The sequence below is a fragment of the Alexandromys fortis genome, unplaced genomic scaffold (assembly GCF_014885135.2).
Source record: "Alexandromys fortis isolate MF-2015 unplaced genomic scaffold, M_Fortis_MF-2015_v1.1 scaffold_27, whole genome shotgun sequence".
Classification (NCBI taxonomy): domain Eukaryota; kingdom Metazoa; phylum Chordata; class Mammalia; order Rodentia; family Cricetidae; genus Alexandromys; species Alexandromys fortis.
This window is the reverse complement of record NW_026067952.1, coordinates 4,744,753-4,764,810: the sequence shown is the minus strand read 5'-3', so window position 1 is coordinate 4,764,810 and position 20,058 is coordinate 4,744,753. Positions and strand designations below refer to the sequence as shown.

General features: G+C 49.1%; 1 protein-coding gene across 4 annotated transcripts; it reads left to right on the top strand.

The window, feature by feature from the left end:
* The first annotated feature begins 248 nt into the window (after positions 1-248).
* On the top strand, positions 249-19,790 carry Sgk2 (serum/glucocorticoid regulated kinase 2). 4 transcript variants are annotated; one of them, XM_050150946.1, is made up of 14 exons: positions 249-378; positions 4,323-4,551; positions 5,724-5,885; positions 6,431-6,480; positions 7,017-7,074; positions 7,221-7,304; positions 7,758-7,886; positions 9,363-9,475; positions 9,744-9,780; positions 10,709-10,795; positions 12,392-12,487; positions 13,339-13,494; positions 16,652-16,741; positions 18,603-19,789. In XM_050150946.1, the coding sequence occupies exons 3-14, from the start codon at positions 5,850-5,852 to the stop codon at positions 18,762-18,764; spliced, it is 1,098 nt and encodes a 365-aa protein (XP_050006903.1). In that variant the 5' UTR covers positions 249-378; positions 4,323-4,551; positions 5,724-5,849; the 3' UTR covers positions 18,765-19,789. The 4 variants fall into 4 exon arrangements, with proteins under 4 accessions (XP_050006903.1, XP_050006900.1, XP_050006904.1 ...); XM_050150943.1 differs by having other exon boundaries at positions 7,755-7,886; XM_050150947.1 differs by lacking the exon at positions 16,652-16,741 and having other exon boundaries at positions 7,755-7,886; positions 18,603-19,790.
* The last annotated feature ends 268 nt before the right edge of the window (positions 19,791-20,058 follow it).

Below are 20,058 nucleotides of genomic sequence, written 5' to 3'. Positions count from 1 at the left end.
GGCAGTGTCAGAAGGGACGGGAAAGCCTTCACCGAGGCTCAGGAATTTCTCACGAGGCTCTGGGAGCCCAAGGTCACACAGCATAAGTTGGCAGTAGGTTTTTAACAGTTCAGAGGGTCCCCCAGGGCACAGCTGTCCAGAAGCCAGCAGTGCAGCAACCATGGTGATTCAGTCCAGCAGTTAATTAGTAACCGGACAGTCCTGAAGCCGACTCCCATCTGGCTGGCCTGGGAGGTTGAACTTGCGCTGGTTTGAGAGACGGGCGGGCGAGCTGGTGACAGGTCACTCCTGCTTCGCAAGGTTGCTGGATGAGTCAGGATTGGGGAGACGGAGAAAGCACAGTTCTTCAGGACCTGCGCTGGGACCCAGGGTTTCGAGGTGAGGGGCTCCCCTGTGCTCAGAGTATCTGCCTTGCTCACAGCTTTCTGTATTCCAGCTGACTGCCCAGGCTAGATTGCTTCCTAACTACCTTTCTCTCTTTTCCATGCCCTTCTTCCCCTTCCCTTCCCCAACTTTATCCCCCTCCCTCCTTTTCCTCTTGAATTTTCTTAACTCTAATTCCTTTCCCCTGTCTCCTACCTTCCCATCCAAGCGACTCCTTAATTTCTCCTCCTCGGCCAACTTCTTCTTTTTTAATGAACCAGCTCATCCCCACTTTCATTCTTTCCATTTCTGTCTAATCTCTTCTGGAGGCTCCAGGCTGTGGGTTTTGGGGTCAGCTTGCCTGGGTTTAAATCCTGTTTATATCATCTATTGACATGGCATCTCACTCAAGTCGTTTCTCTTCACCGTGCCTCAGTCTCCTCCTCATTTAAGAAGGGATAACAGGGGGATTAGCTTAGGGGTGGAGCACTTGGCTGGCAGTCCTGACTCCAATCTTCACCAATACACACGTTCTCTCTCTCTCTCTCTCTCTCTCTCTCTCTCTCTCTCTCTCACACACACACACACACACACACACACACACACACACGTGTGGATGTTGGCAAATTTATCCTATGGGGTTTATATGAACAAGGTAAAACCAAGCTAGCCCTTGAGCTAAGAAGGCAGGTAAGTGACGCAGTCCAATGGAGTGAATCCGGGCACAATGACAGAAGCAGATACAAGAAGAGGACACTGGGCAAAGTTTTTAAGGGAAAGCAGATGGTGACTCCTGAAAGGGTGAGGCAAGCTGGCCATGTTGGTGGCGGTGCCCTCGCGGAAGAGAGCTGTGTATTATTCCTTGTGCCATGCAGGCCTAGGGAGATGGAAGAGAGCACACCAGAGAGGGCCAGACAAGGGCAAGTCTGGGCAGCAGCAAGGAATGGGATGATGTTAGTGGCTCGTGGATGAGAGAAGGGGTGGTGGGATTGCCCACTGGATAATGACACTTGCCATCAAGTCTGATGACCTGAGTTTGATCATGGGGACCCTCATGCAGGAGAAGAGAACTGACTCCTTCAAGTTTTACACACACACACGAGAGAGAGAGAGAGAGAGAGAGAGAGAGAGAGAGAGAATATGAATCAATAAATGTAATAGTAAAAATAAAATAACCAAGAGAAGACACTGGCGCCAAGTTGGACCAGGCTGTATCTATCACAAGGCAGTAATACAAGGGAAAAGGAACTCTTAGGAACTGCAGGGGTGGGATGGGGTTCTTAGGCAAGGTGATAGGAGACTGAGCAGTGAACACGTTGAAGAGCGGCTGAGGCTTGGTACTTTAGCAATAAAACAGTGGCACTGTAAGAAATTTTATATCATAGTTCAAAAAGAAAAACAAATGACCTAGTAACTAGTGGTCATGGCCTCTTCAATTTTGTTGTTGCTATTCATGCAAATGTCCATTGTCCTTTTCCCCCACTTTAGTAAAATGAGTACCCCAGTGCACCCACCATTCTGAAACTTGCTTTCTCCCTGATCATAGCATCAGAAGTATGCCCCCATTTTGATCCAAATAGGCTTACATAGACAGATGTTTGGGTTATATAATTTTTCATTTAGTATGTATACTACACCTATTCACTCAACCCCGTGACTTCGTTAATTAAATGTGTCATGAACACTTCCGCTATTTCAGGCTGGTTATAGATATAAAGGATCCAATAGTGAGCAAAAAGAGTCTGCTTTTGTGAGCTGATGTTCTAGTTTGAGATGGAAAATTAGAGCACTCGACTAGTGACATAAGAGAGAAAGCCCTAAGCCCCAGATAGATCAAGAGAACCCATCACCTACTTACTATCAGTCAGCACAAGCCTCTCCTGGAGGTGCCACTGAAGCCGGGTCCTCCACTGTGTTACTGAAAGTTAGCCACGTGTTGTGTGGGGTAAGAGCTTTCTAGACAGAGAAAGCAAAAGGAGCTAAGCCATTGAACTGGTTCGTGGACATGGGAAATGAGGGGAGACAGAGACCCAAGGACTGAGCCAGGGTTGAAGGGGAAGAGAGTCCAATAAGGAACCCCAGGACCTCTCAAGGTGCCAGGGAGGATGCCAGAGCCTTGGCTGGGCTGACTAAGGTGAGAACCTGGAAGTCATCACTGACCCTGACATATGAGGCCACTGTCCACTGATTCCTCAGGATGCTGGGATGAAATCTAAGGTGAGTTCAGGAGTGGAACAGAAAAGGAGTGGAGATGAGAACGAACAGGTCCTTAGAGAAGTTTCGTGAAAAAAGAAAGTGAGAGAAATGGGTTGTCTAGCCAGGGTGCAGGATGAGGATCTGAGCCAGCATGGCGGAAGTGTTCCTAAGTGCCAGCCAGAGGCTCTTAGCCTGTTGTTAGTCCCTTTATCTTGTTCTTCTAAAGTCCTGCTGCTGCTCCCCCGAAGACCCCATGGGTTTTTGTTCTTGGTAAGGACGTGTGTTTTGTCAACGTGTCACCCTGCAGACTTGTGTATGGGTTCAACATTTCTATTTTGTGGGAAAATGAAACTTTGATGTTGTTTACTGCAGTGTTCTTAGGTCAACACCTCCAGGTCCCTTGAATTTTAGTTTATAAGAATGCCTGACCCACTCTGGTCTACAAGAACTAGTTAGAACTAGTTCCAGGACAGGCTGCAAAGCTACAGAGAAACCTTGTCTCAAAAAAAAAAAAAAAAGAAAGAAAAAGAAAAAGAAAAAAAAAAGCACGCCTGACCCACCCCCTCTGTGCTCGAGTAATTGCATAGCTGCACAGAAAGCTCCAGGGAGACAAGGGCTCTGTTGCTCCCATGAATTCCTTCCTTGCTCAGAGCACCTGCCAACCCCTTCTGATCCTCTGATAGAGGAACGAACCCTGTGAGAACCTAACAGCACACCTCACAGCCAGACAGGCCTTTGTGGGCCTGGAGCTCCTGAGGCATGCGTTCTCACACAGCAGAAGAGCTGTGGTCCAGCCAGGCCTGCTTCAGGGACAGTGAGTCAGAAGAGTGAGCTCTTGAAGAGCCCATAGGGAAAACCCAGGTAGCCAAGTGCTCCGTAGTCCACGACCAAGGCCAGCTGGACGGAGAACCAGCTCCTGTTCCTCTGGAGCACCTACATGGTTTTGGGTTGTTCTCTGTGGCCATAGCTCAGGTCCCAGGCGCCTCTCCTCCAGACTAGGTGGTCTATATAGAGTCTGCATAGAACCCTGGATTCTAACTGATGAGCCTTCTATATGTGTATACACATGTTCACACACACAGGTTATCTAGCACTTACCAATATGGACACAGACACACAGTTGGGACCTATGCATGCATATGTCACATGCACATATTACTAGACACAGTCTCATCTGAAGACAGACACATAAACACACGCAGACTCACACCAAACATTATATACATACATACATATATACATGTATATATACAATACATGCCGACATACACTATACAGTGGTACACTGACGTCTGGGACTTTACATCCACCGATCATACAGCAAAACAATGATAAACTCGGCACAGATGCAGACTCACATACATACAATGCTGTCACACCAACACATGTGCTCTTTCTTTCTTCCTTGTTTTTGTCTTTTTGGTTTTTGGAGACAGAGTGTCTCTGAGTAGCCCTGGTTGTCCTGGAACTCACTCTGTAGACCAGGCTGGCCTTAAAACTCACAGAGATCCACCTGCCTCTACCTCACGAGTGTGCACCACCACTGCCCGGCACATGTACACATTCTTACACACACACACACACTGACACAAATATCTGAAATCTGCAGCCACACTGGCACACCAGAGACATGCCAAAGCACAACTCTACATGAAATACTTGCAGAGAGCACATACCCTAACCCGTACAGTTACGCACGTTCTTACAGTTCCCAGTGGTCTCCAGGGTCTTCTGGGACTGCTGAATAATCCCTCATTTCCTAGGGAAAACAGCATCCCCTAAGGGACAGAGGTCTCCCATGCCACTGCACGTTCTGTGTGACATCACCAGCCCCCTTGCTGCTGCCACTGCTGGAAGTTCTGAGCTCTGTGCTGGGGGCACCAGGCACTGACACTTGGCTCTTGTTGGGAGAACAGAGAGTCTCTCTTGTCCACGGCCTGTGCTCGGCTCCAACTGCTGCATCTCCCGGAAGCCTCTGTCCAGCCTGCATAGGTATGTGGGACCCGGGCAGCCAGAACCAGGCACAGGACCCATGGGAGGGATGGTGGTGTCTCAGGCTGACTGTAGGAACATAGCCTGGCATGCATTGGAGAGGCCAGGATACACCTCCCTCCGCTAGAATTCTATAGCCTGCTCTGCTATATTCTATAGAGTTTGGCAGTGGGAGGCCTTTAGATCAGTCTAGCTGGGAACTCCCATTAATACTACTTTTTCAGCTGGGTGGCCTCTGACCTGGTAGAAGTTCCTGGCCACAGGTGAGTGGGTGTCAGTATCCCACCCAGCCACAGGGTGGTGCCTCCTGAAAAAAAGATGATCTAAGAGATGTCACGCTATTTAGCCCAGGTCCTACAGCAACCAAAACTAGGGTCTTTAAATGAATAATTTGCACCACGCCCTGTGAGAGGTACAGAGCCGATGAGGCTCCAAGCCCCTGAACCAAATCCTAGACAGTTGGCTTCTCCTATTGTGCTGAGCTGGCTGCATAGACCAGCTACCCGCCCCTTCTATCATTTGAACTCACAGACACCGGCTCCTTGGGGGATTTCATGGTTCTGATCCAAAGTCCCAGTGTAGTCACTGTCACTGAACCCTGAGGAGAGTATCCAGGCAAGATTGCAATCAACATAGAGCTTATCCTGGGACTTTCCACAAGAATTCACAGTTGCCAACATGGCAATTTGTGAGTCTGGAGAGCCTAGGCTACCCACAAACAGTAAGAGTCAAGAAAGTCCTGTTCTAAATCGTGTGTGGGAACACACTTCAGTGTTCTCACTGTTTGGGAGGTTAAGGCAGTTCCAGGCCAACCTAGGATATGCAGCAAGCTCAAGACCAGCATGGGCCACAGAGCAAGGCCCTGTTTGAAAAATTAGAGTAACAAAAATACATAAAGCGTTTTTCAAGGTCTCCGCGCCTCCCTGAGAAGTAAAAGGAAATATTTAGCTTTAAGCCTATGAGGCTCCTGCCTCCTCCTTGGGATTCTGGAGTTTCCATCATTCACAAGAATCTTCCCTTCCTGGGTGTCTCGGGCCTTTGCAAAGACACTGCCACGCAGGGACCACTCTAGCTGTCCTTCTCCATCCCTCCTCAACTGTTTGGTGAGAAAGACTGGGTCTGGCCTTTTGTCTGTCATTTGTCTCATCCACACATGGACTTCTGGTCTTTAGGGTGAGAGCTGCTAAGGCTGTCTCCGAAGTTGAAGGTGGGAAAGAGGGCAGCCCGGCCTGGGGGCCAAGATCTGTCGCTCTTGGTCTTCCCAGTACCTCCAGAGCCTGCCTCATCACAGCTACAGAATGGCCTCCAGCCCAGCTGGAGTTCCTAGCCCACAGGTGAGTGGTTCACAGTCTTCCAACACCCAGCCCCCTGCACCAGAGACTCACTTCCTCCTAAGGCTGAGGAAATCTGTAGGGATCCCAACCAGCCCTGTGGGCCTTCAACCAGAATTTGTATCTGCCAGGTTACTGTGAACTCACAGAGTTGGCCATTTGCAAAGAACATTGAAGAGAGATCTGGCGGGGAGTTATCAGAAGTAGATTTGGTTAGGAGAAACAAAACAACACGACACTGGTTGTGAAAATATATAGGTTCAAATCCCACGTTGGCCACATGTAAGGCCCTGGACAGCTCCTCTCTGGTGTCAGTTTTCTTTTCTTAATTGCCATGATGGTCTTTAGAAGCTAGTGTGACATGAGTGTTTAGATGGAGGAGGGGTGGCTACGGAGGAGTGGGTGGGTACAGAGAGGAAAACCAATAAAGGAAAGGAGGGAGATGGGAAGGTGAGCTAGTTAGTGATGTTGGCAGAATCAGAGCCTAGGCCAAAGGAAGAGGAGGAAGCTTGCTGATCTTTATTGCCTCTTTCTTGAAATGTCTTCAGCCCTCTAGGGCCAATGGGAACATCAACCTGGGACCATCCGCTAACCCCAAGTGAGTTCTGTTTTCTAAGACAAAATTCCTACCCAGCTGTCCCATGGCTGGTTCTCTTTGCTCTAGAAATAAAATCCAGGGTCCATGGTGTACACAAAGCCTTTGCCCGCTGGATCAGAATCCTTCTAAGCCTGTGCCTGCTCAGCTTCGTCTCTCATTAACTTCCCAGCTTTGGCCCAGGCCAAGCCCTCTCTACCTGGAATGACCCCAAACATCTTCTCTGTCAGCAGCTCTCCGCCTTCTCCTGGCGGAGAAGGAGAAGTGGGGGTGGGCAGGGATGAAGGAGACTGCCTTCTGTACCATGTACCTGATTGTTCCTCCTGGTAATAACTGGTCTGTGAGCCGGGAGTGGGTGTAGGAGGAGGTGTGTGAGGTTCCGTCTTCTGAGCTCCTTTGGGCTGTAAGACATAATATTCTTCAGGAGGGGGGCCAGGAGGCTCCTGCAAGGCCACCTGCACTTTTCAGCTCTGAAATGAACCAGAGACAGAGCTTCCTGAGCTTCCAAATGCTGATCCTTGTTCTTCTCCGGTCCACAGTGCCCGACCCACAGATTTCGACTTCCTCAAAGTCATTGGCAAAGGGAACTATGGGAAGGTAAGCAAGGAGAGCTTTCTGGAGTCCTCTGCCTGTGGTCTCCATTAGCATATGCAAAAAGAAGTCTGGTGTGTAACATACATGCAGAATGGATTGGAGCTTCTAGGGGAAGCTCCCTGATATCTTATATCTGTACTTTTCTTCAGGTCCTACTGGCCAAACGCAAGTCTGACGGAGCCTTCTACGCAGTGAAGGTGCTACAGAAGAAGTCCATATTGAAGAGCAAAGAGGTACCAGAACTCGGGAAGGCTCACTTCCCCTCCTGCTTCTTCATCTCCAGCCTAGCATGGCTTCCCAAGAGGTCCAGTGGGGGCAGCTCAGAAAGTCCAACTGGCACACAAGATCCTAACCTTTTTAGAGGAAGGCAGGCCAAGCCATCTCCCTAGGAGCTTTCTGGAGGATGGAAGGTCTCTACCTTCCAGTTAACAGGTTCACGGATGGACCAGCTCTCTGCTCCCTCTAGGTGTCAGACTACTGTGTGCACACTATGGGCTCATAGTGCAGCTTCTTAAAAGGCCCTTTCAGCCTGGCTTGGGGGCAATAGAGAGCCAATGTGAGTATTTGAGCTGGGACAGGAAAAAGCCTTGGGAGGACACGTCTATGAGCAAGGTCACCTGACTAACTGGGATGAAAGGCACTGTCCTCGACTGTGACGTGGACCTGTCTGTGTGACTCCATAGCAGAACCACATCATGGCAGAGCGCAATGTGCTACTGAAGAACGTGCGCCACCCCTTCCTCGTGGGCCTGCGCTACTCCTTCCAGACCCCAGAGAAGCTCTACTTCGTGCTTGACTATGTCAACGGAGGAGAGGTGAGTGGACCTCAGGAGGGGAACTGTCCTCCTGTGTGTCCACTGCGTACCCCACTCCAGAGTGATCTCACTGAACCCCTATAACAGAGCTACTTGGTAGACTCAGTAAGGCGCTCCTCAAGACAACCCAGTCTACACCAGGTCCCGTTTACTCCTGATATTGCAGGAGTGTTTCCTATGCAAGGTGGCTCATACTTACTTTCAGAGACCCCAGGAAAGGGCTCTACCAAGAGAAATGTGTGGTCACTGTTCCCAGTGCTTCCATTTCCCACACCCAGGCCACAGGCCCAGGCCCATCACTATCATCTTTTTTATTTCCATGTATATGTATTATTACTCCTATTTTTATGTGAGGGGCAAACGTGTAGGTGCATGTGTGTTTGCACATGGAGGCCAGAGGCTGATGATGTCAAGAGTTGTCTTCAGCTTTCCTTCCGTCTTTTTCATCAAATCAGAGTCTCCCAACCAAACCCAGAGCTTGACAGTGTAGCTAGTCTTGCTAGCCAGCTTGCTCTCATGATCCCGTCTCTACCTTCCGAGGCTGGAATTACAGGTGGGCAACCATGCTCTTCTGGCATTTATATTGGTCTCTGGGGACCTGGACTTGGGTCTTTATACTTGCACTTTAACTACCGAGCTATTTCTCTAGCCTGATGTCACTGTCCTAAGTAGAGACCTGAGTCACCTGCTAACCCCAAAGCAGGGAAGGGACAAACTAGGCACCATCTTGGACTTTGCTTTGTCTTACTGAACAAAGGGGTAAAATTTAATAGGGGCTCTCCTCAGTTGCACCAGATTTGGCCTATAACCAAATGTTTTCAGCATGAGCCCAACAGGGGAGGTTTTTATCCCTCGCATCCCTAAATGAAGACTTTGCAACCAACAAAGCAGACCAAACAGAAAGATCTAGAGCTGAACTCAGTGTGGCATCCTAATGCTTGGGTTAAAGAAAAAGTACATTTTTGTTGGGCGTGGTGCCTCACACCCATAATCCCAACACTTGGGGTACAGAGGTAGGAGGATTAAGTTCAAGGTCAATCTGGGTTCATAGAATATACCCCTTTCTACTCCCTCCCCAGCTCCCTGCCCACAACGTATGTCTTGAACTACCTGGTTTCAAATTCTAAGTCTGCCAACTCTGAGATGTGAGATCTTAGACAAATCATTTAGCTCCTCCTCCTTAGATACAAAACTGGCGTCACAGCTGAGATCTTGAAGATGGTCACGAGGATTAAACAGGACTTGTGTGAGACCCTGACTTGCAGCCTGGAAGACAGTGGCTGCTTAATTATGCTGACCAAAGACAGGGAGAGCACAAGCACCCTGAGGGGTGGGGTCAGATGCAGTCTCTCCTGTCCAGTACACCTCAGCTAAGCCTAGGGTGACTGGCCTGCGCAGAGTCAAGGGTCTTGAAGGCCCCTGTCTTGTGATCTAGAACCTGGAATCCAGAAGCCATCTCACTGTCCCCTCTCCTAGCTCTTCTTCCACCTGCAGCGGGAACGCAGGTTCCTGGAGCCCCGGGCCCGGTTCTACGCTGCAGAGGTGGCCAGCGCCATTGGCTACCTACACTCCCTCAACATCATTTACAGGTGAGGCCTGCTCTTGGCTCGTGCTCAGTCCCAGGACCTTTGGCTCCACCAGGCAGGGATTGCGTGGGCCATGAGGTTCCGGTGAACTGGGTCCTTTGACTGAGGCAGGCTCTTATTTTGGATTGAGGTGTCCTTCCCTTAAGAGTCAAGTACCCAGCTTCCCTGGATTTTTCCTTATTCATCTGTGGGAGCTTCCAGGAGTTTCTCCCACTGGGACCCAAGTCCCCAATTCACTCAGTAAATGGCTGTTTTCTCTTATTTTCTGCAGAGACTTGAAGCCAGAAAACATTCTCTTGGACTGCCAGGTGTGTGTTGTGTGTGTGTGTGTGTGTGTGTGTGTGTGTGCCCGCATGCAGCTCAAATCTGTGCTCTTCAGCCATGGTCTGTGTACATTGGTAATTATGCATTATACATGTATGCATATGGTAACATACATTCTTGTGTGCAAGTGTACATATGTGCTCATGCACATATCTGTGTATATAAACGTGCACAGGAGACACGCACAGGTACAGATGTCAGTGCAGATATAGTTACGTAGGCCTGTGGCGGTGGTGGTGGTGGTGGTGGGGTGCAGCTCTGTAGACCTTCCATGTTTCCTGATTCCCTGGAGACAGACCCCAAGATGGAGAGGGGTACAACTCTAAGGGGGATGAAAACAGGGTCAGGCAGAGGGAAAGGTGTCACTGCACCGTGGTTGCAAGAGAAGCCTCAGGACCTCTCACAGGCCGGACGCCCTCAGGACAGATGGCTCTCACCATGCCTGGTGATGAGTTGACTGAGATTTGGGCCTTCACAGCCCCTCTTGCTCAGTGGCTGGTTGTGGACTGCCCTCTAGAGGGCAGCACAGCTTTGGACAGCGGTACAGGCCCAGCAGTGAGGATTGCCCGCAGCAGTTCCTAAAGTCTGATAGCCCCTCTACCTGTCTATCTTCTCCATCCTCGTGCCCAGTTGACATTGGTGGGCTTGATTTCTCAGTCCTCAGCCCTCTGTCTAGAGCATTGCTACCCAGCAAGAAAACCCTGGAGTTGCCACTGTGGTAAGCACGGGCCCCGAGTCATGATGTCATGGTCCCAGCCTGTGCCCCGAGATCTCCTGGCATCCGGGCCAGGAACCCTGAGTCTTCAGAAAGCATGCAGCCTGTGTCTCCTCGCCGTACTGCACAGCCATTTCTCTAAGGTGTGGCATTTGACCTTTGACCCCTAACCCCTTCCTGTTGTCTCTCACCCACAGGGACACGTGGTCCTGACAGATTTTGGCCTCTGCAAGGAATGTGTGGAGCCCGAGGAGACCACATCCACTTTCTGTGGCACTCCCGAGGTACGTGGAGGACCTATGGAGAAGACAGGCCATAAGTGGCTGACGCCACAGCCCCTAAATAAAGCCACCAGGCTACAGCAGCGAGGCCTCACTCCATCCTCTCAAGCTCTTCCCCGAGTCAGCCCTAAGCTGAGCGCTCATTTCCTCATAAGTGTCAAGGAACCAGCATTTGGAACGGTGGGCACCCAGCTACCTCTAGTGAATTCTACTGCTGCCCAAGTGGGCATGGGCAAGCTACTGCTAAATGTGGGCTTGCACGCCTGTAATCCCAAGCACTTGGGAATGGGGACAGGAAGATCAGGAGTTTGAAGCCAGACTCAATTATACAGTAGGACCCAGGCCAGCTGGGACTTCATGAGACCAAAAACAAATAGATGGAGGTTGAACTCAGAGCCTCAGGCGTTCTAGGCAACTACATTAAAAAGTAAAAAGATGGGCTGGAGAGAGAGATATCAGTGCTTGAGAGCACAGGCTGCTCTTCCTGAGAACCTGGGTTTGGTTCCCAATTTACACACCTCAGCTCACAACTATCTAGAACTCCAGTTCCAACGGATTCAATGCCCTCTTCCGGCCTCCATGGATACTGAATGCAAGAGGTGCAAGCAAAACACCATGCACATAAAATTGAAATAAATCGTGTGTGTGTGTGTGTGTGTGTGTGTGTGTGTGTGTAGACAGGGATAGAGACCTGTCTCAGCAATTAAGAGCATTTGTTGCTCTTGCATAAGATCAGGAATCAGGTCTTGGCAACCACATGGCAACTCACAGCCAATCCACAGTAACTCCAGTTCCAGAGGATCTGGCACACTCTTCTGGTCTCTGTGGGCACATGCATATGACACATGCGTAGGCAAAACACCCATAAAATAAAATTAAATAAATCTTTAAGAAAAGTAAGGACAGGACTGTAGGCTGTAGATAAATGATAGAGCATTCGTCAAGGCCCTGGGTTTGGTTCCCAGTAACACATGCACACATGCACACAAAGTAAAAAGAAACAGTGATGCCAGGCATGGTGGCACATGCCTTAATCCCAGCATTTGGAAGGCAGATGCAAGAATATCTCTGTGAGTTCGAGACTAGCCTGGCATATATAACAAGTTACAGGTTAGCCAAGCCTACATAGTTAGATCCTGTCTTGGGTTGTGCGTGTGGACAGGAAAAACGGGTGAAACTAATTTTAATAATTTTAACAATGCATTTTATTTAACTCAATATATCTCAAGCCTTACATTTCAATACACAGTCAGTATAAAATTGTGAAATAGGACTGTCAAGACTGCTTAGTGGGTAAGGGCACTTGCCACCAGGCCTAAGGGCCTGTGTGTGTTCAATACCCATGTGGTAGAAGGACAGAACTAATTTTTCCAAATAGGTCTTCTGACCTTCATATGCATGCTGTAGCATGTGTACACACATGTGCACACACAACACACACAAATAAAATAAACGTAAAAATGTTGAAATAATGAATGGATGCTGATGACCACAGGAGAACACAGGTTGAAACTGACAGTTTCAACTCCCTCCGAGTGCCTTCTTTACAGACACAGAAACAGTCCAGGCATCCTCAAATAACTGCGCTTCCCTCAACAGTACCTGGCCCCCGAAGTGCTTCGTCAAGAGCCTTACGATCGAGCAGTGGACTGGTGGTGCTTAGGGGCGGTCCTCTATGAGATGCTTCATGGCCTGGTGAGTGGGCAGAGATGTCTCTACAGGACACATGTGGCTTGGGACAACTGAGGGGAGGGTGGCCCCCATTTTATGTGGCTTGGGAAAGCTGAAGGTGGCCCCCCTTTTATGTGGCTTACTCTCATTTTGCACAGGGAATTAAAGAGCTAGCCATCTACCCTGGGAAGGAATGATGAGGCCAAAGTGGATATGAGAAATTAATATCTCTTTTAAATAGTGTCATTTTCACGGTTTACCTTTATAGCACTCCCTCTTTTGCAGAGCGTAGTTACTTTTGTTGTACTAAGAGGGAAACTGAGGCTGAAGGGTCCTATTGGTAGATTGGGAGCCGTCCTGGACTGTATGCTTCAGTGGAAGCCTGTGTGGACCTGCTGAGGTTGACTTTCCTCTGGGCTGGATTCTCCAGCATGGCATGCTGTCAAAGGAGTAAGCTCTGAGGGTTCGGAAGGACCAGTGGGTAGAGGAGCTGGAGGAATAGCAAGGAAGGATAGACCGTGGATGTAATTTAGAGTCCAGCTCTTTTCTTAGCTGTGTGGTTCAGTGGTCCCTAGCCTTGTCTTCTCTTGTCTGCCTCTGGCAGAAGATGGCTGTGAGGCCAGGAAGAAATGCTGAAGGGGAGAGGGGAGAGAAAGGGCATCTAGGAGCTTCCTGTGGGTGTGCACAGCCTGTGGCTCTCTCAGCAATCCTCTATCCCATGCTGGAAGCCTGGAGGTCCTTTCTCTCCCCATCTGCCCTGCAAGCGGTGGCACTGGACGCAGCCTGACCACATACTCCCGGCTATCTAGCTTGCTCTAACCCTCCCTGATGAGACCCCTTTCCTGAGCCCCCAGCTTCTCTCCCTGTCTCCCTAGCCCCCCTTCTTCAACAAAGATGTGGCCCAGATGTATGAGAATATTTTGCACCAGCCACTACAGATCCCTGGAGGCCGGACAGTGGCTGCCTGTGACCTCCTGCAAGGCCTTCTCCACAAGGACAAGAAGCAGCGGTTGGGCTCCAAGGAAGACTTTGTAAGTGACCAAGCAGAAGAGCACAGGTCCCTTCCTGCAGGGACAGCTCAGAAAGCACCTGCCTTCTGCTTTAGAAGCCAGGAGCTGCTGGTGCATTTCCCTAGAAATGACCTTTCTGCCAGTTGAACTCTGTGTGTCTATTTCTGTCTCTCTCTGTCTGTCTGTCTCTGTATATGTGTATGTGTCTTTTTTTTTGTATGTGATATATGTCTATATGTGTGTGTGTGTGTGTGTAGGTCAGAAGTTGATGTCAAATGTCTTCAGTTGTCCACTTTACTTCTTGGGACAGGGTCTCTCACGGAACCTGGCGCTGATTGGCTAGCCTGTCTTTGCCTCCTTGGCTCTGAGTTTATAGAATATGCCATCATTCTCAGCTTTTACATAAGTGCCAGGAATTCAGGCTCGGGTCCTCTTGCTTGTCTGCCAGGCACTTTACCAATTGAACCATCTTTCCCACCCCTGACTCCTTTTTTTTTTTTAAATACAGTTTTTAGGCAACCAATATTTGCAGGATTCTTATTTTGGCCCAGCACTGAGGTAGGTGCTGGGGGTTGAATAGCCTGGGTCTCTGACGTGATTAAGCTTGAAGGTGGAAGGAGACTGACAAAAACCAGAGATTCTGTACACGGATCACAAAGTGTGACAAGCTTCAGGAAGGAAATAAATGATGAGCAGAGACAGACAGTGAAGGTGTATGGGGACAGTTTCACACTGGCATGGCCAGGCAGGTCCCCTCTAAAGACGTAACAAGCTGAACTTTGAATATGGGGAGCCATGCAAAGAATTGGATGGAGGCGTTCCAGCTGTAGGCACAGCATATGTACCAGTCCTGCACAAGGAGGAGAATGGCAAGAAGCAGAATGGCTTTGCTGAGCAGAGGAAGGTTTCAGAAGCTTCTTACCACTTCTGTGCAGAAAAACTACATAAGTGTCTTGCTTTCCACAAATATCTGAGCAATTCACTTTGACAGACTCCTGGCTGGACACATGAGAATGGGAATAAGTAAGTCATAGACTTCATAGTCTGTCTGTTCTTTTCATTCCTGTTCTGACACATACATGTTTAAAGAAAAAGATTAACGCATCAGTTTTAAAAATAAACTTAAACCTGGCGTGGTGGCACACACCTTTAATCCCAAAGTTTGGGAGGCAGAAGCAGAGGCAGGTATAGCTCTGTGAATTCAAGGCCAGCCTGTTCTACAAAACGAGCTTCCAGGACAGTGAGAGTTATTACAGAGAGAAATCCTCTCTCAAAAAACAAAGCAAACAAGCAAACAAAAATCTTATCTATTACTCAGTGTGGGATCATTTCAGGGACAGCAAGATAGTTTGGGTGTAAGGTGACTGCTGTCAAGTCTGACAACCTGAGTTTGATCCCCAGGATCCACATGGTGAAAGGAGAGAACTGACTCCCAAAAGTTGTTCTCTGACCTCCACATGGGGCAGAGGCAGGCAGCTCTCTGTAAGTTTTATTTTTATTTATTTATTTATTTATTTTTGGTTTTTCGAGACTGGGTTTCTCTGTGGCTTTGGAGCATGTGTCCTGGAACTAGCTCTGTAGACCAGGCTGGTCTCGAACTCACAGAGATCCGCCTGCCTCTGCCTCCCGAGTGCTGGGATTAAAGGCGTGCACCACCATTGCCCGGCTCTCTGAGTTTTAAACCGGCCTGTCTGAAAAGTGAGTTCCAAGCCAGCCAGGGTTACATAGTAAGACCCTGTCTTAAATGAGATGGTGGCTGTAGTCCAGATGGCCTCAGCAGCTAACGGATAGACTCCAGGGTTGCCCACCCCCATTCTGTGGGTAGCACAGCTTTTTGATCCATGTGTGTCATATAACAAGCGTTATATACACTGAAAAGATCGCCATGCCAGGTATTGTGATGTGTGGTAACCACTTTGGCTTATTTGCCTATCTGTTTCCCTACCCGGCTTAAAGATCTGATCCGGGCTTCTGCAAAGACAGATCCCTTCTTTCCAGAGAGGAGTTTGCATCTTAGAGCACGCGTGCCTGTGACTCTTGGGACAAGTTTTGTGTTCACAGAAATCAAACTCTGAGAGGCAATACTGACGCAAGGTGTTGGAGAATTGTTCAACGTGAAACAGACAGAGGGAGGAAAGGCGGTTTAGAAACAGAGCAGAAAACCATGCCCAGGACTCGTTCCTCACTCTGAGTCCCTGGGAACCTACAGCTTTCCTTAGGGCTTTCTTTTCTTTTCTTTCTTTCTTTCTTTCTTTCTTTCTTTCTTTCTTTCTTTCTTTCTTTCTTTCTTTCTCAGCTTTCCGTAGGGCTTTCTTTCTTCCTTTCTTTCTTTCTTTCTTTCTTTTCTTCTTCTTCTTCTTCTTCTTCTTCTTCTTCTTCTTCTTCTTCTTCTTCTTCTTCTTCTTCTTCTTCTTCTTTTTGTTTGTTTTTTGAGACAGGCTTTTTCCTTAGCTTTTTTGGTTCCTGTCCAGGAACTAGCTCTTGTAGACCAGGCTGGTCTTGAACTCACAGAAATCTGCCTGCCTCTGCCTCCCGAGTGCTGGGATTAAAGGCGTGTGCCACAACTGCCCAGCTTAGGGCTTTATTTCTAAATATTTATTTATTTATTATGTATACAATATTCTTTCTGCGTGTATGCCTGAAGGCCAGAAGAGGGCACCAGACCTCATTACAGATGGTTGTGAGCCACCGTGTGGTTGCTGGGAATTGAACTCAGGACCTTTGGAAGAGCAGGCAATGCTCTTAACCACTGAGCCATCTCTCCAGCCCCCAGGGCTTTATTTCTTATGTCGTCTTTGGTGAGCAGGTCTATTCTATCTCTCTGGCTTGTATTGTGAAAGAATCAGGATGGATTAACGTGCGTGGAGGTGGGAGGCTGTCTTCAAGCTCCACCTGCATACCCTCTCCCCCGATAACCAGTTCTGCAGTCTTGTTCACAGACATGATGCCCGAGCCTGGTAGGGTGTGGGTGCTGAGACCCAGCTGTGGAAGGCACCTGTGGCTGTAGGGGAAAATCTGGATTCGGATGATGCTGAAGTGAGCTATCTGTCAACGGAATGCTCTCTGGGCTGAGCAAACCAGCCAGAGCTGCAGAGTTCTGTCTAGTTGGTGGCCAGTTGTGGGCACCAGTTGGGGAGTGGCTGTGGTGAGGACTGCTGACCAGTGTCTTCTCCCGCAGCTCGACATAAAGAACCATGTGTTCTTCAGTCCCATAAATTGGGATGACCTGTACCACAAGAGGCTAACTCCACCCTTCAACCCAAACGTGGTAAGTGAGCACAAGGATCTCTCCTGATTGTGGTTTCTGGATTCCCAGAGCTGGTAAGATCTAGGCCAACTGGGGAACCTGAAGGGGCCAAGAGTCTCATCCAGAGCAGCAAGAATGAGAATTGGCTCTAGCCACCCGGTCCCTGATGGCTGGCTCAGCCTTAGAAGGATGAGCTGTGGGCTGCTCCATCATCCCCAGCACTGTAACCCCACCATAGAACTGATACAGGGTTTATTTTGAGAGGTAGTAGCTCAGGCTAGCCTTCAGCTCAAGATTCTCCTACACAGCCTTTTTCTGGTGATAAAAACAATGTGCATTTCTTGTAGGAAGTGTGTAAAATGGAGTTGGAAGCAGCAATAGGGAAATGGCTGGGAGTCTCACCAGGCAAGGGAAACCACTGTTGGTAGACTTCCTTCCATTCCTGAATACCGCCAGGATTTATCATTCCCTGTTTGTATTTTTCCTTTGTGGAGTTCCTGCCCTTGAATGTGACACTAGATTTCTTTTCCCTTTTTTGTGAGACTCTGTACTGGGCTATCCTAGATACTATCTCACTGTCCCCGTGTCTCTGGCTGGCCTCAAACCATGCTGATCCATCTGCATTTTGAGTACTGGGTTTGCAAGAGTGAACTACCGTGTTTCGTGTGTGTGTGTGTGTGTCTTGTCTTTCTCCCCCATTGCCTCTGCCTTGATTAAAAATTGTTACACACATTATACAAAGTACCACATTATACTTAGTACCACATTCTTTGTTTGTAAAAACTGGAAACTATGGAGTTGTCAAGAGCAACACAACTAACAAAGTTAGGCAAGGGTCATGGGTGAGGTTCACATTCTGGTCCAGTAACTGAGCTCTGGGCCGGACTACTGTACCCTATGGCCCTCCTGAGAAGCTGGTAGCTGTGGCTTGTGTGTTTCCCCAGCCCAAGACCTGCTTGTAAGCATACCTGCAGACCCTCCCAACGCTTGCTCACCTGCTTATGTCTGAGAACCCGGGGCAGCGTCTTTTCTGCTGCAGAAACACTAGCCTAGGTTTACTCTTGCCCTCTAAAGTAGGGGGCTTCAAATAACAATCTTTTAAGAGATTTTATTTATTTTTAATTATGTGTGTGTGTGTGAGTGTGTGTAGGTAGGTGTGTGCAGGTGGGTGTGGTAGAGGTGCAAGCTGAGCAGAGGAGGGCATCAGATCCCCTAGAGCTGGAGTTACAGGTGGTTGTGTAAGCTTCCTGAAGGCTGCTGGGAACCACACTTGGGTCCTCTGCAAAAGCAGCAAGCACTCTTAGCAACCGAGCCATCGCTCCACTGAGCAACAGTCTTCTACCTGGATTCTATGGGTTTTTAGAGTGGATGAGCTCAACTCTTCCCTGCGGAGCCCTCAGGTCCATGGTTAGTAATGAAGGAGCTGCTGCTGGTGGTCTGGAATTACCTCACGTGTTTGGTCCCTGAATCCTCTTTGCCTCCATCAAGCCAGTGTGCGCTTGTCTGTGTGGTGGCCTCAGGGTACCCAGAAAGACAACTCCTCTGAGGTACCCTTTTCAAGCCTTCGCTTAGTTATTTGGCAGTATCTGATTGGCCAGTCACATGACTGGCCCATATTAAAAAGATGGTTGTATATAGTCTGTCTCTGGAGTGGAAGTAGAGAATCTATTATCATTTCTTTTTGTTGTTGTTGTTGTTTTGTTTGTTTTTGTTTGTTTGAGACAGGGTCTGTCTATGTATCCCTGGCTGTCCTGGAACTCTTTACGTAGGTAGACCAGGCTGGCCTCGAACTCATAGAAAACCACCTGTCTCTCCTCCCAAGTGTTGGGATTAAAGGTCTGTGTCACTATGCCTCATTCTCACCCTTGGCTTCTACTTACAGGAAGGACCTGCTGACTTGAAACACTTTGACCCGGAGTTCACCCAGGAAGCTGTGTCCAAGTCTATTGGCTGCACCCCTGACACCATGGCCAGCAGTTCTGGGGCCTCGAGCGCATTCCTGGGATTTTCCTATGCGCAGGATGATACCATCTTGGACTCATAAGCGACAAGCGCTTGCAAATCCGCCAAGACCAGCTGGCACCTGCAGGGGCCACCTTCGGCTGCCAGCAAGACACAATGAGTTCGATGACTCAAGGAAGAGGGAAGTGCTTTCTGTCACATGAAAAAGAGTGCAGGCCACCGAGTATCTGCTCAGGCCGGCAGGATAGGCCACCGAGTCCCTGCTCAGGCCAGCAGGACAGGCCACCGAGTATCTGCTCAGGCCGGCAGGACAGGCCACCGAGTATCTGCTCAGGCCGGCAGGACAGGCCACCGAGTCCCTGCTCAGGCCATCAGGACAGGCCACCGAGTCCCGGCTCAGGCCATCAGGACAGGCCACCGAGTCCCTGCTCAGGCCATCAGGACAGGCCACCGAGTCCTGGCTCAGGCTGGCAGGACAGGTCACCGAGTACCAAGCCGTCTGTCATTCTGATTTGCTCTTCTTGAGAAATGACTCCTGCGTTTGGTGGCTGTTGTTGTTGTTGCTGCTGTGACAAAATATCCAAGAAAGGTAACGGAAAGAGGATCTCCTCGGGCTCACCACTTCACAGGTTTCCGTCCACAGCTGGCTGTGGCCTTTAGGCAAAGCTGAGTCACCTCGGTGAAAGGAGTGGCGTGGAAAAGCTGCTCACTTTCTTCCTACCAGGAAGCAGAAATAGAAGCCTGGGCTGGAAATAAGATTTACCCTCGGAGTTACGTCCCAAGTGGCCGACACCCTCCAAGCGGAGCTCACGTTTTAGTTACCTCTCCACCACCTCTCCGTGCCATACGAATCTATGAATGGACTAAATCACCGATGAAGCCTGGGCCCCCGTGACCCAATCTTAAACTAAAACCCCATCAGCTGGACAGGGGAACCTTTAGATCCAAAGTAAAATAGCTTTGAATATTGGGGTTACATGATCACAACATGGTTGCTGATACCATAGCCACCTTTGTGTTCTAAGCAAGAGAAAAGAGGGATGGGACAGGAGTGGGTTACAAAAGGACACCATTAAAGAGTTTCCCAGAAGCCGTTCAGTGACTTCTTTTAGCATGTCATATATCTCCAGCCCTACTTAATGGAGCCTGGGCACAAGCTACTTCTCATAGCAAGGGCGTTCAAACCTTGAGGAAAGGGTTCCATCACTGGCCTGCTCAAGCCTTGAGGCTGCAGCCGCTTTGTACACAAACCCACAGCCCTCTCGATGAAGACAGAGCGCTCTCCTGAAGAGGAGGGGGCCTGTTTGCGGGCGCAGGCCTTTCTCATTTCCATGATAATCGTTTGCACAAGCACTTCCTTCCCTCTGTCCCAAATG